At 54.2% G+C, this 15,723-nt stretch overlaps 1 protein-coding gene across 1 annotated transcript in view; it reads left to right on the top strand.

Annotated features, from left to right (window-relative positions):
* Nucleotides 1–14,492, top strand: part of LOC119092262 (uncharacterized) — a 31,636-nt gene extending 17,144 nt beyond the window's left edge. Inside the window, exons 14-23 of the mRNA XM_037215233.1 lie at nt 2,581–2,705; nt 3,852–3,958; nt 4,007–4,137; nt 6,370–6,477; nt 10,643–10,764; nt 11,117–11,233; nt 12,015–12,132; nt 12,516–12,796; nt 13,459–13,599; nt 14,242–14,492. Coding sequence (XP_037071128.1) covers nt 2,581–2,705; nt 3,852–3,958; nt 4,007–4,137; nt 6,370–6,477; nt 10,643–10,764; nt 11,117–11,233; nt 12,015–12,132; nt 12,516–12,796; nt 13,459–13,599; nt 14,242–14,367 — 1,376 coding nt within the window. The 3' untranslated portion in view covers nt 14,368–14,492. The remainder of the gene's footprint in view (nt 1–2,580; nt 2,706–3,851; nt 3,959–4,006; nt 4,138–6,369; nt 6,478–10,642; nt 10,765–11,116; nt 11,234–12,014; nt 12,133–12,515; nt 12,797–13,458; nt 13,600–14,241) is intronic.
* Nucleotides 14,493–15,723: the final 1,231 nt, after the last annotated feature.

A 15,723-nucleotide genomic window follows, 5' to 3' on the forward strand; every position in this document is an offset into this window, starting at 1 on the left:
TCATCAAGCGATCAAATGTAAGTATCGGTATTGAGAAATGGAGTTATATCTTGAAAAGATTATGGATTTCATAAATGCGATGCCATTTCACGCCATACGATAATTTTGCGAGCTAGTGGAACGCTAAAATTGATTTTAATTGGAAAATTGTGAATTATGATCGCCTTCCATCACGCGCTTGCGCATACATCCTGCTTTGGGACAACACTTCCCTACGTGTCTCCTTAGTTTGGGCGGGAAAGAGGGGGGCATATTTTCGTAGCGACATGTTTTTTTCTCATCAAAACAAACCTCAGAGCTTATAGAGAGGGACATTCGCAACCCTGAAAGTAATTTTGTTTGTGAGAATCAATGGAGGTTCAGTTCTCTTGTCACGCAGGACAATTAGAGCTCGTCACGATGACTAATTAGTGTTTTGGTAGCTAAGGTGTTTCTCGTGATGTTTCGTGCAATTGGTCAGCTTTTGGTCAATCCGCTGCTTTTATCAGAAAGCTGCAATATGTCCATTACACCCAAGAACGCTTTGGTCAAATGGTACGTGTACTGCCGAAGTCGTGTGTGTTTTCGTTGATGAAAACTGTCCCCTTCATTTGCAGCTGTGTTCACGACTGCGCATTGGCATAATGTCAATGCGCAGTCGTGAATGTTACTCCAGGTACGTGAACACGTTGCGTGAATGTTGCTTCAGTGATTGAAAAAGCATAATTTTAAAGCTTACCTATATGGTAAGCCATTGTGTCACCTGGTTCATAACGGGTGTAAGTAATAAAGTACCGGTAATATACAATATTTGACATTTTTGGCCATCCAAGACCGCCTGCGCGTACGGTTGCGAATCGGAGGCCAGTTTAACTAGCGAACGCGATCGGTGCGTGCTAAAGGTCACCCAATAAAGGCAGCCAGCTTTAGCTCTGCAGCTCGTGACGTAGTGTTCTTCAGAATTTTGACCAAGGTGATAGGGAAGAGAAATGAGCCAGGTCGGCTTCAAGATGATCTGGAACTGATCTAGAACTTGCCATGACCTACCTAGCTATCCCAAATCGTGGAAAAGCACAGATAAGCCGCATTAAGTTGCAAAAAGTCTGTCAAGTAATGAAACGAGAGCATTCAACGTTCAGGCCGCCAAATACCTGAAAACCAAAGGTATTTTTAAAAAGTGAGCACTGCCATCCTGGTCTTCTGGTCCCAGTAAACATTGTTTTGATATATACACCGTTTTGGTGCTGAAATAAACCCATGTTTAAAACTTACCAAACAAATTGCACGCAATCCACAACCAACAAATCATAGTGCATCAACATAGTTGACCGACTGGTACAACCGGTTGAACTCACGCGGGAGGACTATGCCCACACGTGTGTCCAAATGTAGCACATCCGCATGCCGTGTGCCACAATTTGTGAAACAAGAGGCTTCATGTAAGTGCCTTTTCCGTCGTCCCTGGCGGTGGTCACCATCCTACCACCATGTTTCATCGCAGTAGATCCGCGTGCGGGAGCATTTTGAAAAGCCGCAAGACCCCGGCTTCCTTTCCTTGGCCGCCTGCCGATCGTAACCTGTCGGTCGGCCGACACCGTGTCGGGTCAGCTGTCGATCGTAACCTGTCGGTCGGCCGATACTCTGTCGGGTCAGCTGCCGATCGCAATCTGTCGGTCGGCCGATACCCTGTCGGGTCAGCCGCCGGTCAGTGTTTCCTTCAAATTTGACTCCTTGAAAAGTTGGGCAGGCCAAGTGCCAGTTCCAAGAATCGTCTTGCTTGATGCGCGCCGCGGAGCACGCCACAGGCCGTGCCTCATGACAGGATCAAAGCCGAAAAGCCGTCTGTTGGGTCCTGACCTATCGGACGCATGACCGGCCGGCCGCCTTCTAATTGGTCGGCTTACGCAGTACGTCTCTGTGGACATATTGATTTGAGACGAGCTTATGGTTGAGAGGGCTTAAGGCTCGACTCAGGCTTAACCTGAGTCGAGCCTGAAGGGCAGATTTAACCTGAGCCGAGCCTGGAGGGGGACATGCAAGGGATGATGGTCAAGGTCAAAGGAAACGGGATTATTTTTTCAACCTGAGGTATTGAGTCAAATCTGGCTGAAATGTTGGTCAACGAGCAACAAGGCATCGCAGGTAGTACGTTAAGTATCACATGCGGAGTATACAAACACAGAAATCAATCAGGCGCATTTTTGACATGGCGACTGAGATAAGAGGATTTTATTGTCGTTAATTGGCCGGTCAGACACATGATAGGCGCTCAGTAGGGAAGGCCCTCAGGCTGTCTTAAAGCAAAGGTCATGTCAGGCCTGGGTGCGGCACCATCGTGCTGGAGTGACAGTCTGATATCATTCCATTGAGCCAGACCAGGCCAGGGTGCGGCACCATCGTGCTGCAGTGGCACTCCGGTACCGCAACTATGTTCCACACCAGTCTGAACTTTGCCGCGTTTTTCTGCCGCTTCGCTCTAATTTAACAGACCATGATTTCTGCGTTTCCGCGTATGTCGTAATCATTGATGGCTGGTGAGATGGGTCTTATTTTACTTGTGTTGCCGCATCCGATGTTGACTGTGTTATTTCTGTGTGGCAGATAAACTGGTGGCTTTCGTGGAAGGCCTGGGTCAGGCCGTCATCCCCCTGTTCACGCTGGACGGCGAGGATCCGTTTGTGCCCTCAGCCCCGAGGGACAAGAAAAGAAAGATGTCGGCATATAAGGTGCTAACTTTGCTGTCGTCTGCGTCGCGTATCCGTTTGAATAATTTTATTGACTGCAGTCATCTTATGCTGTAGCCGTGCTACACAGGCAGCGACACCGATCTTGAGTTGGGGGCAAGATTTTCAAGCCGGCCTCCTGGACAAAACAGGACCTCCTCACGGGAGGTCCCATAGGAAGTGCCGCATTCAAGGGAGGAATTCAGAGGACATTGGCTTTTTTACCAAGCTGTGAAATGTACCATGTTCGAGCAATTTCCTGTCGAGAGTTAAAACGTTCAGCATAGGGGCCTTATGATTATCCAACCGAAGGTCTCGGTAACATAAAACAGGACCACCTGTTGTAAAAATGGTCTCTTGATGCATATAGGGGCTTCCAAATCCAAACCCAGAACAGACGCTTGCGATTCACGAAGGAGGCCTCAATATAGCCAAAGGGCCTCGATATCCCTAACACAAGGCCTCCTGATTTGAAATCGCGGCCATCTGGGGCATCAGAGGGCCCTGCTTTCCTAGAAATGGGGACTCCTGAATATAGAGAGTGCCTGCTAACACAGTACAGAGCCTCCTTCTCTGTAACGGAAGCCTCCTGAGCCAGCAAACGGACATTCTTAACACAGCATTGGGCTTCCTTATCTAGATCACGGGCAACCTCATTCATAAAGGTGGCCTCATGATCCAGAAAACCGGCTTCGTATTGAATAAAAAGGTCTTCTGAGCTCCTTTTATCACTATTTAGCTCACTCATAGGATTTTCCTTGATCTACAATTTGGTGATGTCCTGATAGTCGTAATGCCTTTAGTTTGGAAAAAGCATCTCTCAAGAATTTAAGGCCAGGGCAAAAGCATACTCGTACCCTTCTGCCTCCATGTCGCGCCGCCTCTGATGTGTTGTGCGCTGCTTATCCGTAACCGGCCCTCACACCTGATCTGATCGTCCGTAAACAGCCTCCAAACCTGACCTGATCGCCCGTAACCAGCCTCCACACCTGACCTGATCGCCCGTAACCAGCCTCCACACCTGACCTGATCGCCCGTAACCGGCCTCCACACCTGACCTGATCGTCCGTACCCAGCCTCCACACCTGACCTGATCGCCCGTACCCAGCCTCCATGGCCGGCCTGACCGTCCGCACCGCTTCGTCGCAGAGAGAACGGACGCAGGCGGCGGACCAGACGACAGGCAGGAAGGGCACCGCCAAGTCGCGCGGGCGATCGCGTCCCTCCGACCAGGACCGCTGGCCGCCTGGTGGCGGGTCCGGCGGCGGCGGCGGGGGCGGCAGCAGCTCGGAGCTGGCCGACAGGCAGGCGCGGCCCGAGCACTGGGACCGCTACCGGCTGGTGGGCCGCGTGCGGCGCGACTCCTGGCCGCTGACGCGCGCCCAGTGGGAGTTCGTGAACAAACTGACGCAGGTCAGCGTCGCCCAGCAGTACAGTGAGTGTTGCTCCCCGCCCTCTCTCCCCCCCCCCCCCCCCCCCGCTAACCCGGTAAAGCGTCCGCAGGGTAGCAGTTGTTTTCCGATAGAGCGCGGGCGGCCTTTGTCGCCTGGGATCTCACCTTCAGGAAACGATTGTACACTCAGGACAGCATGGATAGCAAATCACTTCCAAATTTGCATGCTGGTATGTATGAAGCAAAATTTCCCCGTGTCATGGAACATGGCGACCAAAATACTTGGCACGTATACACGTAAACATTGGAATTGATTCGGAGAAATGCCATGCCAAATACGAACAATCAAATGCTCTTGAGTCGTTGCGTCTGTCAGGTCGGCTCATCAACTCCAAAATTTGTGCTGCGGGTCAAAATTGTCTTATAAAACATGTACATATTAACAATTGCCCGATAAGACATATACACCAACTGGAAACTTGACTCCCAGATAATACAGATCCTTAAATTGAGTTCATGCTGTCTGCATAAACTGGACTTATTGATTTAACTTTGAGACCGGAGCCCGTCAAGCAGGCCAAGTACAACCTATTTGTTTATGATCTGTCGCTACTCATCGGATGCCGAGTCGCTGTCTGATCCAGAGTCGCTTCCACTGCCTGAGTCGTCGTCGCTTCTGCCGGTGCTGCTGGCCGACGCGGACCCTGACCCCCCACTGCTGCCGGTTCCGCTTCCACTGCCGCTGCCGCTGCCACTGCCGCTGCCGCTGACGCTGCCGCTGTCACTCTCACCTCCGCTGTCCTCACCTGCGGCACTCACACTGACCTCTTCCGCCCCAGTGGAGGATCTCCTCTTGGTCGATGACACGACCACCGATACCACCTGCTTTGGTGACAGGCCGCTGCCCAAGCTGGCGGACGTGGAGCGCCTGCTCAGAGATTTTTGGGAGTTTATGTCGGCCCGGTAGTCCTTCTCCAGTGCCTTGATCTTGCTGCGCGCCGCCTGAACGGTGTCGTGCAGCTGCCGGTCCAGCTTGCGGAAGACCTTCTCCTGGCGCTGCAGTCGGTAGTCCCTGGCAGCCATGCAGCGCGAGCATGGGTAGCCTCCCTCCACATCCACCATAATGAAGTGGCCGTGTGGGCCCCCGATGTGCTCACCGCACTGGCGGCGGTACTCACAACACTGGCTCACTCTAGTCACGTCACAGCCGTCCACGTAGATAGTCAGGGAGAACGGATGTCCTTCGTGGCGCATTGACCTGAACGTGATGTGGTCGCGGGGTCGGATAACCTTGGAGAATACCACGTGTGAATACAGACCACAAGGCTGTTGAAAAACAACCACTTTTGAACGAGTGTTGTATGCTTTTTGTAAATGCTTTCTTCGTATGCGGGACATTGGAGCGTTTAAATCTTCTTCTTCTTTAACTCCTAAGAAACGCATGGTTACAATGACGGGTTCCGATTTCATTACCGCGACCAGCTTGCGGGGAGGGAGGGCGGGAAACAGACATGGTATTCTTTGCTTATATTGACAACTTGTTTTCCACTTTTTGTTTTTCTTTCTCCAGTATTCAGGTCCATGTTTGCATTCAAAATAATCCATTTGGACATGGGATTACGAACGTCGAAGCTTTGCCTTTACGTGAAATTTACTGATCATTTTTGCCGATGTTGTATTTTTCATAAACAGGGCGTGAATGTGTTGTTTAAATTTACCTCTGTGAAGAAGATCTACTTCAATATTGTTCACTTTCTCATGCCTATTCCAACATTGTTGTGCATGCCTATTGAACTGTTAATTCATACAAGTGAAGTAACTGTGGTGATAACTTCCACCAGCAGACAAATTCGATTCCTACTGATTATGGCAGTTTATTCAGTAGATATGGCAGTTAGAAGAACATGTCCATATTTAACGCAGTTACTCAGCAATTTGACCAAAAATGCTCAAAATCGTGTGGCACCGAAAATCAAGCAAACTGCCGTTTTGCTCTCCGAATACTGCGTATTTTTTAACCCGATTATTATAACAGAAATCGTGCATGTTTTTTGAAACCACTGACACCGAAATTTGGGTCGGGGAGGCAACATTGGTGTTCCTCTACCACCTTTCCACCGAAATCCAGGCGATTTAGGAGCGCACAATGCCGCGTGGAATTCCTCATTAAAATAAGAGTTCGATAGCCAGCCAATTCAAGCGATGAGATCCAGAATGCCACCGCAGTTTTTGAATGAAACAATCATTTTTAACTACATCCATCCCGTTTCACAGTTTTCGGCCCCTTTGAGTTCAGGTCCCAAGTGGTGCTGACTTCTGCTAAGAAAACGAAGAAGGGTCGCAGCAAATCGCCGGCGTCAAATAAAACCAAAAACAATGCAGGTGAGTGATAAGTGTTAATGTTTAAAACTGATGATGAACGTTCCACGTTTGTGTCACACGAAAGGATGCATCGCACGAACGAGCCTGTCTGTTGACACGAAAATAAAAACACTAAATAGACTTATGTTTGCACTCGAATATGCTAGCATACTAGAACATATGAACACCAGCCAAGACTGCAACACTAGGTGACAATACCACTTCCAGATGCGCCGCATTTAAGGTGCAGTTGTCACAACACCACACGTGGTCACGGTTAAAATGCTACGCGTTGTGCGTCTTATTGGCAGGAAAGCTAGCATTGCAGCGTACCCGCAAACGCAACAAAGCATCCGCAGGTTTCGGCAGCACCCATCTGCGGTGCGCTGTGCTATGTAACATACCTTCGTTGTCAGTGGTAACGGCTATCCCGGTGTTTCTTTCTCGTCTAATATCTTGGATATATGCCGTCTGTGTGATGAACATTCTACTGATAAGAGTGCGCGAGTGTGAGCGCTTACGCACATGCGCGCAAGTGATGTGTGCTTTTGCGACATACATCACGTACCACACACGCCATGGCTGTAGCGCTACGCATCGGTGGGCACGGAAGACAGATGCCCTTCACTTAGAGTTAGTGGGATATGGTCTTCACAACTGCAGCATGCTCGAAGAATTCATACCTGTCCCTCATCGGCCTCATCCCCTTCTTCATCTTCCCCCTCTTCATTGTCCTCGTCTTCGTCCTCTTCGTCTTCATCATCCGCCTCCTCATCTTCGTCGCCCTCCTCGGCGTCGTCCTCGTCCTCGTCGTCCTCCTTGAGGAGCGTCTCGCTCAGCAGGTGCATCACCTCGTCGGGACTGACGCCGGCCGCCGTCAGCTGATCCCGATCGGCCGTCAGCTGGCGCCGCTGCTGCAGCAGGAAGCGACGCTTGCGACCCTTCTCACGGCGCCGCTCCTGGCGCTGCTCGTGGCGCCACCTGGCGCCCGCCAGCAGCCGCTGCACGCGCCGCTGCCGGTACAGCACCGTCAGGAAGAACACGAACATGGCTAGGTCCAGAACGAAGCTGGCGCCGAGGACGCGGAACGATGTGTACGACTGGCGCAGGCTGTAGGTGGGCTTGATCTTTAGCTGGATGACGGCCAACTCGATGCCGTCCTCGGCGCAGCTGTAGCGACCGCGGTCGTCGCGGCGCACTGACGCGATCATGAGGCGTCCGTCGCGCGACACGCGGATCCGGTGCCCGCTCTCGGCGAACACCGACGACCGGTTGACGGCGCGGTTGTAGTAAAACCAGGCAATGTCGCGGTCGCGCGGCCGGTCCATGTGCACGCCCAGCATGCTGCCGATGGTCGTTTCGGAGACGATGCGGCGCAGCTTTTGGCGCATCGTCTTCTCCGGCGGCCACGGGCACTCGAGTATGGCCGGGTCCGCCTCGAACACCTCCGCGGTGAACCTCTGGCGCGGCGCCGGCCCCAGCTTGGCCAGGAACGAACGCTCGCGCAGCGAGTCAGCGGCGCGTTTCTTGCTCTTGCAGCGGCGCGGGTTGGAGCAATTGCGCCGCTGCAGGTAGTCGGGCAGCTCGCGCAGCACCAGGCTCAGCTGCTTCTCGTGCAGGAAGATGTGCATGGAGCGGGCGGCCAGGCCAACTTTGTATGACACGGAAGTGCTACCGCGCGAGTTGACCAGCTTGCTCTGCTCGTAGTCGACGTGCCGCTGTCGCAGCGTGCCCATCCGCCACATCTGGCCCGGCTGGCCCTTGCAGCCGTGACACGACGACCACGGCGCCCACGACAGGTACAGCTCGATGTCCTTGAACCGCCAGTACGTCTTCAGCTTGAACTTGGTGGTCTTGTTGATATACTTTGCGGTGTACGCCTTGAGGTCGCGATCCGTCGAGCCCTCGACTGGCGGCGTCTGCGCCGGGAACAGCATGTCCACCGTGTAGATGAACTTGTGCTGGTCGTCGGCGTGGTAGCGGTCGTAGCAGTAGTACATGCCCGTGTCATTGACGTCCAGCTCGCGGATGACGAGCGTGTGGTCGCGGCCGATCGTGATGCGCGCCTTGCCGACGCCCACGTCCACGGCCTGCCCGGCCACGTCCACGCACCACAGGTCGTTGGTCTTGTACCAGCGCTTGGCGGCGCCGTCGTCACGTTCGCCGCAAAACTGGCAGGTGAGGCTGACCACGGAGCCGGGCAGCCGCTCCACCGTCACCACCCGGTCGTGCTTGGCGATTCCCACCAGGCGGTTCCGCTCGGCGCAGCTGATCATCTCCAGCTCCTTGAGCTTGCGGCACCGGCACCGGAACGTCATCACCACGAGTAGGGTCAGCGTCAAAGCTTGAGGCGACATGGTGTCGGGAATGGCGGGGCACAAGACGAGGAATACGGGGTCGGTCAACCCGGTGATCAAGGCAGCTCGTTAAAGCAAGAACGAATGCGCTGATGCTGATGGATGACCTTGGCCAAAGCGAGCGTGCTCTGTTTTTTTTCCTGTCTTCAAGTGGCAGCCCTTACAGATTTGTGAGCCATTTAGAAAAGGATAGTAACATGCAGATTCTTTTATGGTCCGGTTGAGCAACACATAGGCAATTATTATTTTTGAAAATCAGAACCGTCAACTTGACATCTTCTTGCAAGTAGGAATCACTCAGCGGTAAGAAACAGAAATGAAGAAGCAAGACAACTCATGAAAGCATGGAATGTTGAAAATATCTCGTCCGTGCAAACGTGCATGTTGAGTCATGTACTTCTTCCAGAATGTGCGAAACAAATGGCGCGTAGGATCGGACAGCATCCAGTGTGGTGACCACTGCTAGGGCTCGTCGGCCACTAGAGAAATGCATCGCCATTGACGGCGTCGAGAAAAGAATGCACGCAAGTACTTTGTGGCTGCTGCCTGGTGCAGTGACGCCAATACTGATCGCAGAGCGGTCTTGGACTGGCGACCCAGGCGTCGCTCCCCCGGCAGAATCACTCTGATAGTCAAGTTGTCGCCGCCTGCTCCACCGATGCCCACCTGGGTGACTTCAGCCAGAGACCGCAGGCCGCCTCACGTCTGCTGCGTGCATCGACGCGTGGTCGTCGTTCGGGCAGATGAACATGTAACCGCTGATGTGGCCATCAGCCTTTCTACACGGGTCCGCCCAGCGGCACGTCGTAGCCTGTCTCAGTCATGCAGTCACACTTGATGGTCACGTCAATGGAGACGTCGATCTCTTAGGCGATCTGGCTGTCGTCTGTGGCCTCCAGGACGGGGTCGGCGGTCTCGCCCCGGTCTCCTGGAACTGGTGGCGCTCGGCATACTGTGAGTCCCCACGCGGCCAGACCGGCTGGCTGTCACGCAGCGTCGTGCCCTGACGACATACTTCGTGACGTTGGCGACAGATTTCGTAACGCTGACGACAGACTTCGTAACGCTGACGGCAGACTCCGTGACGGTGGCCTGTGCAGTGGCAAGTGTCAGGCTGTCCGCGGCCCCGGCGCCCAAGGTGCTGCCACAGCAGGAGACCTCCAGGCGGCTGTGAGATTCTGTGCTGACCAGACCACGCGTACCGGCGTCAGGCACCAGGTGATGTGAGACGGTCGATGCGTCCAAGACTCCGAATAGAAAACGCCCTCTGCGCTGAACGCAAGAATGCATTCCAGTCGGTTTTCTCAGGGGTTCACCCAAGCAGCTGTCACTGATGTGGGCCCGTGAGGCGCTGCTGATTTTCAGGCCGGTGTTTTCAGGTCACGTGCCCGGTCCCGGCCGCGAGCCGCTGCGGCGGTGGCCAACTGCGCTGCGGCGGTGGCCAACTACGCTGCGGCGGTGGCCAACTACGCTGCGGCGGCGATTGACTGTGCAGCGGCGGTGGCCAACTGCGCTGCGGCGGTGGCCAGCTGCGCTGCGGTGTTGGAGAACTGCGCTGTGGCGCTGGCCAACTGCGCTGCGGCGGTGATTAACTGTGCAGCGGCGTTGACGGCCACCTCCTGGTCTGCCGGCAGCGGCGGGCTGCGGCGGTGATTAACTGTGCAGCGGCGTTGACGGTCGCTTCCTGGTCTGCCGGCAGCGGCGGGCTGTGGCGGTATTCAACTGTACAGCGGCGTTGACGGCCACCTCCTGGTCTGCCGGCAGCGGCGGGCTGCGGCGGTGACTAACTGTGCAGCGACGTTGACGGTCGCTTCCTGGTCTGCCGGCAGCGGCGACCCCGGTCTTTCGCGGGCCGGCAGTCCCAACGCCCGAGCCGGTCCGGAGCCGGGCTGACCTGGACACCAGCCGACCGCACCTGACACTGCGCCTCGTGAGCGCCGAGCAGCATGCAGTACGTCACCGACCTGGTCCAGCTGACATGGGTCAGGGCGGCGTGCATTCTCTGCCATGGAGAGCGTCTTCCGCGGACTATTTACATTGTGGAGCAGACCCGTGAGGGAATCTATGTGGAGCAGGCCCTAAGAGGCGGCTCTGACGATGTCATGAAGGTGCACGCAGTACGTCTGCCGTCCACAATCGCCCTGATGTTTTCATGTTCTGTATTTATATTGTATGTTTTCTCCCATTGCTCCTTGAAATTGTGGCAGTTGGTGCTTTGGCGTAGTGTCACTTGCGACCATTGTGATCACCGTCCCCCTGCTATGCATTCACAAGTAACTCGCCACTACTGCCGCCTCTCCCAGGATGACATCGAGCTCTTGCACAACCGTGACCGCATCAACGCCATCAAGCTGGAGAAGTCTGCCTGGGAGACGGCCGACGCTGGTCGAGGGGACAGGGCGCGCAAGACTCGGCTCGAGGTCAGCACGGGCCGCGCCGCCAGCCGCGGACAGTCAGCGGTTCGACACGGATGTCGTGATCGTGCGCATGCCTGCCTAGCTGACGACGCCAGGAATAGCTTGGCTGTTATAGGGGACGTGCTCTAGGACACGTATCCGGTGGGCTGGCGTGCAAAATTGGACCGCTCCACAATAGCTCATGAAGCAAGGCAGCATCATTACATGCGGGTCTCGGTTTTGCATAACCACCTCGCGAACTGACCAGGGCCTTTCAATAAGCGGTACCGAAGGTAGCAATGTTCACTGCATCGCAGCCTTTTTATCGTGTGGGAACTCAGGAAAAGATGCAATATCTACATACTCCTGCGATGAAACTATGGATGCCAGCTATGTGCAGTTACCCAGTTTGGCTTTGATGGCTCAGGTTCGAGCCTTGGTAACAGCCCATGATTTTCATGCATGACTCCGATACCGCACAGCTGACGTAAATGTGGCGTATACTTGCGCTGATACCATAGAAGCCAATCTATTCTAGCTACTGTAATTTGATGCTGAGAGCATGATCATATGTTTGCCCGTTTATAATCTTTCACATGGCTCACAGTTTCGCAAATTATCTTCGATATTTTCTTTCAGCCAAAGCTTGGGCGTACCGAATCTATGCCAGGCCCCGGTTTGAGCCCACGGTGTTCGAAATTTTGACGCGGCGCCCCGTTTCCGAGCATCTAAAACTGCAACGCACAGCCAACAGGTGGGAGCCACTTGTAATTTGTAACCGTGGATGGCTGTTGACCCTGAGCAGTACCTGGACCAGAAGACGTGTCGGCTACCCCGGGACCACTCGGCGCCGGCAGCATCATCTCACGAGGCGGACGAGCTGTCGGCGGTGCACTCGGAGGCGGCGCCCCGCGCCTCGCCCGGTACGCGTGAGGAAAGGCGGCCACACGGACGAGTGAGAGGGACAATAATTCAGGCGCGCCCCGGTTCATACGTATTGAAATGTACGCGAGCCTCATAATACAGCGAAGAGAAGGGTTATGTCGTGTTAAGCACGCCTGCGTGAACATAAGGTTGACAAATAGACCGCTTACTTGGGAGTTAGCATCTAGCCCCTGTAAGTCAGTTCATGGTACCCATCGCAACCAACTGCAAGGCAGGGGATGTGGACGGAATACGGCCGCACATTTGTACCATCTGCAGCTGCAGGCGACGACACGCATGCTATCATCGCAACAACTGCAATTACAGGCGATGGCATTCATGTCGGTGTAACCTGGACCGGTTGACCGGATTCGCATGTTAGGCGCTTCGGAAGAGTTCGAGCTTCAAGCTGATGCGGAAGGCAGGGTGGTGGAGCCGCAGCCGGAGCCGCAGCAGGAGCCAGAGCTGGAGCCGGAGGCGGAACCCGAGCCGGAGCCGGAGCCGGAGCCCGAGCCAGAGTTGGAGCAGGAGCAGGAACCGGAGCAGGAGCCGCTGTTCGTTGAGCCTCAGCTGCCACCGGCGTTCGTGCTGCAGGAGGTGGACACGGAGCAGTTCCAGCGAGACGAACCCACCCGCATCCGGTTCAACGACGACAAGTACAAGGTCTGTATGGACCGAGGTTATATTCCAGACAGCAATGGAGTCCTATCAAGCCTGTTCTCTCGGTTATGCACAACCAGCGACCATCGCCTAGGGACACCACAAATAATCTAGCGTGCAAGTGGCGTTCGGGGCAGTTAACTGCAGCAGGGCTGTTAGTGTGGGACCTCAGTGGGACCTCAGCACTACTGGCAGCTGAGATCCCACTTCACAGTAAAAGCAGTCGTAATGAAAGCGTCGCGTAGTCGTTCTTGTAGTTTGTGCGCCCTCAGCACGCATACACTTCAGGAAGCAGCTCAACAGCATGCGTTGCTCCCATTAACTCCAGGGTTTAGTGGCTCAGATATCCGCGCCGACGTTGAGAGAGATGAGGGATTAATAAAAGCCTTATCGCTCGTGGCCAAAAGGAGAATGGCGATAAATGTCAATGAACATAAACAGGTAATTTTGAATTTACTACCGATATTTGTTTCGATGCAAGCATGTAGCCGAAATATCACATGTATCTATCTGCTCTCCTGTTTATTCTACGAGGAATAATGATATTAATATTCTCTCATCTATATGCATAATGCTCCTCACAAACGTACTTAGCAACTGAGGGAGAAAAGCAGAACTCGGCCGATAGCAGCTTAGCCTTCAGTCTCGTGTTCATTTTCATGCAGGAGGAGCAAAATACACTTCACGAGGACCGGATTCGGCAGTTCGCGCAGCGCTGGGCAGCCGTCAACACGTTCATGTCCTGCGAACATGGCGGCCGAGAGGTGGCCAAGGTAGAGCAGATGACGTCACTGCACGGCTCCATGGTAAGTCGACCCGGGGCAGAGGCCTCCGGCTCTGTCCTGGCATGCGCCATCATTCAGTGGAGATTTGAAACGTGCGATCCTGTTAACACGCCAAGAAAAAGGCCGTGTGTTCAGTCGTGCGCACTTTGCACCTCGTTAGTGTGGTCTGTCTGTCTTTGCGCCTCGTTGGAGTGGTCTGTCTGTCTTTGCGCCTCGTTAGAGAGGTCTGCCTGTCTTTGCGCCTCGTTAGAGTGGTCTGTCTATCTTTGCGCCCAGTTAGAGTGATCTATCTGTCTTTGCGCCCCGTTAGAGTGGTCTGTCTGTCTTTGCGCCTCGTAGAGTGGTCTGTCTGTCTGTGCGCCTCGTTAGAGTGGTCCCCAGATATTTATCCTCATCGTTTTATTTGTTGGTTGGTTTTTTGACGTGTCGGTCGTCAGCTGAAACAAAATTGAAGCTGTGAATACCTGGCTAATAGATAACACGATAGGACTACTGCTGGAGACTCTCGCGTGCATGTGATATACGGCGCGTAGAACACGGTGAACAGCGCGTGCGGCGGCGCCATGGAACGAACGGCTGCGCGTACAGCGCAGGGGCGGCAGCCAAGAATCACGCGTACGCGTTGTTCAGTTGGCTCACACTGGTATCGCGCGCCCTGAACAGAAGCCCGTTGTCACCTCCCGCGCCTTCGCCGACGTGATGAGGGAGAACTACAGGACCCGGCTGTCGGAAATGCTCGCCGCACAGGAACAAGTCCAAGCAGAGAAACCCAGCAAGAAAAAGAAATAGACCGGAGTTGTCCGCTGTGACTGTGTGTGTTCACCCCGGATATGTGAGTCGATTGCCTTAGAAAATTGATGCGAAAAATACAGCATGCGTTACGCAAAACTCACTGAAATACATATTGGAACGTCTGGCATTTATGTGTCACGAACAAATCTGACCATCAGAAAATGATCAAGGAATTGAGCACATAATGCCATGTGTCTCTGGACACTGTGGTTGTAAGCACTGGTGGCGGGGGCACAGGCAGGCACATGTCTTCTTGAATATTTCCAACATCTGGATTTTGTCCTTCCAATGTCGGCCGAACAATACACGTTTTCACCTTTTATCATTCAAACACCACTCTGGCTGCCCCTCCAGATTCGATTTGGACCCAAGCAGCTTGAATTGCCCACCAACCTCGGGGACGTGGTTCCACACTGTTGGTTCCACGCGCAACGCTGTTTACGGAGAGGTGGTTCGCTGACAAGAGCTGACCTCATATATTCCAATGGGCTGCGACAACCAGACCAATATGGCACAGAATGTGTCTAACCCAAACGAATATTGCGGTTTGCTGAAATATTTATATGTGGATACTCGTCTACTGCGTGTATCCACCGTACGCTTTCGTTGAGTTACGTTACGCTGCAAGGAAAGCAAGTACCGTTATGCCCGAAAAGCTCGGTTCCAACACCAGGCACAATCAGTGGGCCGCACACAATCCGCAGCGTCGAAGCACAGTCCGGGTCCACGGTCCTTTCCAATTCTCCCTCTTCTTCATTCAACGAGCGCGTCTCAGTCCCCTGCGCCCACCGCCCGTGGCCCCCTGCCGGCCGGCTGCGGCGCACCGGGCCGGAGCCGGCCGTGCGGCCGAGTGACGGCCGTGCCCGACGGGCGGACACACCTGTCGCTGAGAAATCCCGGCCAGTAGTTGCCCATACTGCGGCCGGCCGGCATGTGCTGACGTCATCGGCCGCCGCCGGATATACGCCGCGCGCCGACGCCATAATCAATGCGGCGAGCAGCTGTTGGTAGCTGTGGAATGGGCAAGGGCCGGGCCAACGGGTGGCGAGGAAACAGGCACCCTCACGTGACCCGCGGGTGCATGGCAGCCGGCGCGTGGCAAAGGACATGTACAGAAAAAAACATGAACGCGAGCTTGTGGTGGGTGCCACCGTTTGGTGTAAACAAAACGTGTAACCAGTTCTTGGTAAAGCGGAATCAGACATTAAAATTTCCGTCGCTTAGTTCGCACAGTATTTCCGTACAGTGATTGTTCGCCACGCATTATTTACTGAGAGGCATCGTATGCACTGGCTGCACCACTGATGTGTCAGTCGCAAAGAGGAGTCCATTCCCCCAGTGGCGCCCGTCTTT

Source organism: Pollicipes pollicipes, unplaced genomic scaffold (assembly GCF_011947565.3).
Source record: "Pollicipes pollicipes isolate AB1234 unplaced genomic scaffold, Ppol_2.1 Scaffold_3447;HRSCAF=4054_pilon_pilon_pilon, whole genome shotgun sequence".
Classification (NCBI taxonomy): domain Eukaryota; kingdom Metazoa; phylum Arthropoda; class Thecostraca; order Pollicipedomorpha; family Pollicipedidae; genus Pollicipes; species Pollicipes pollicipes.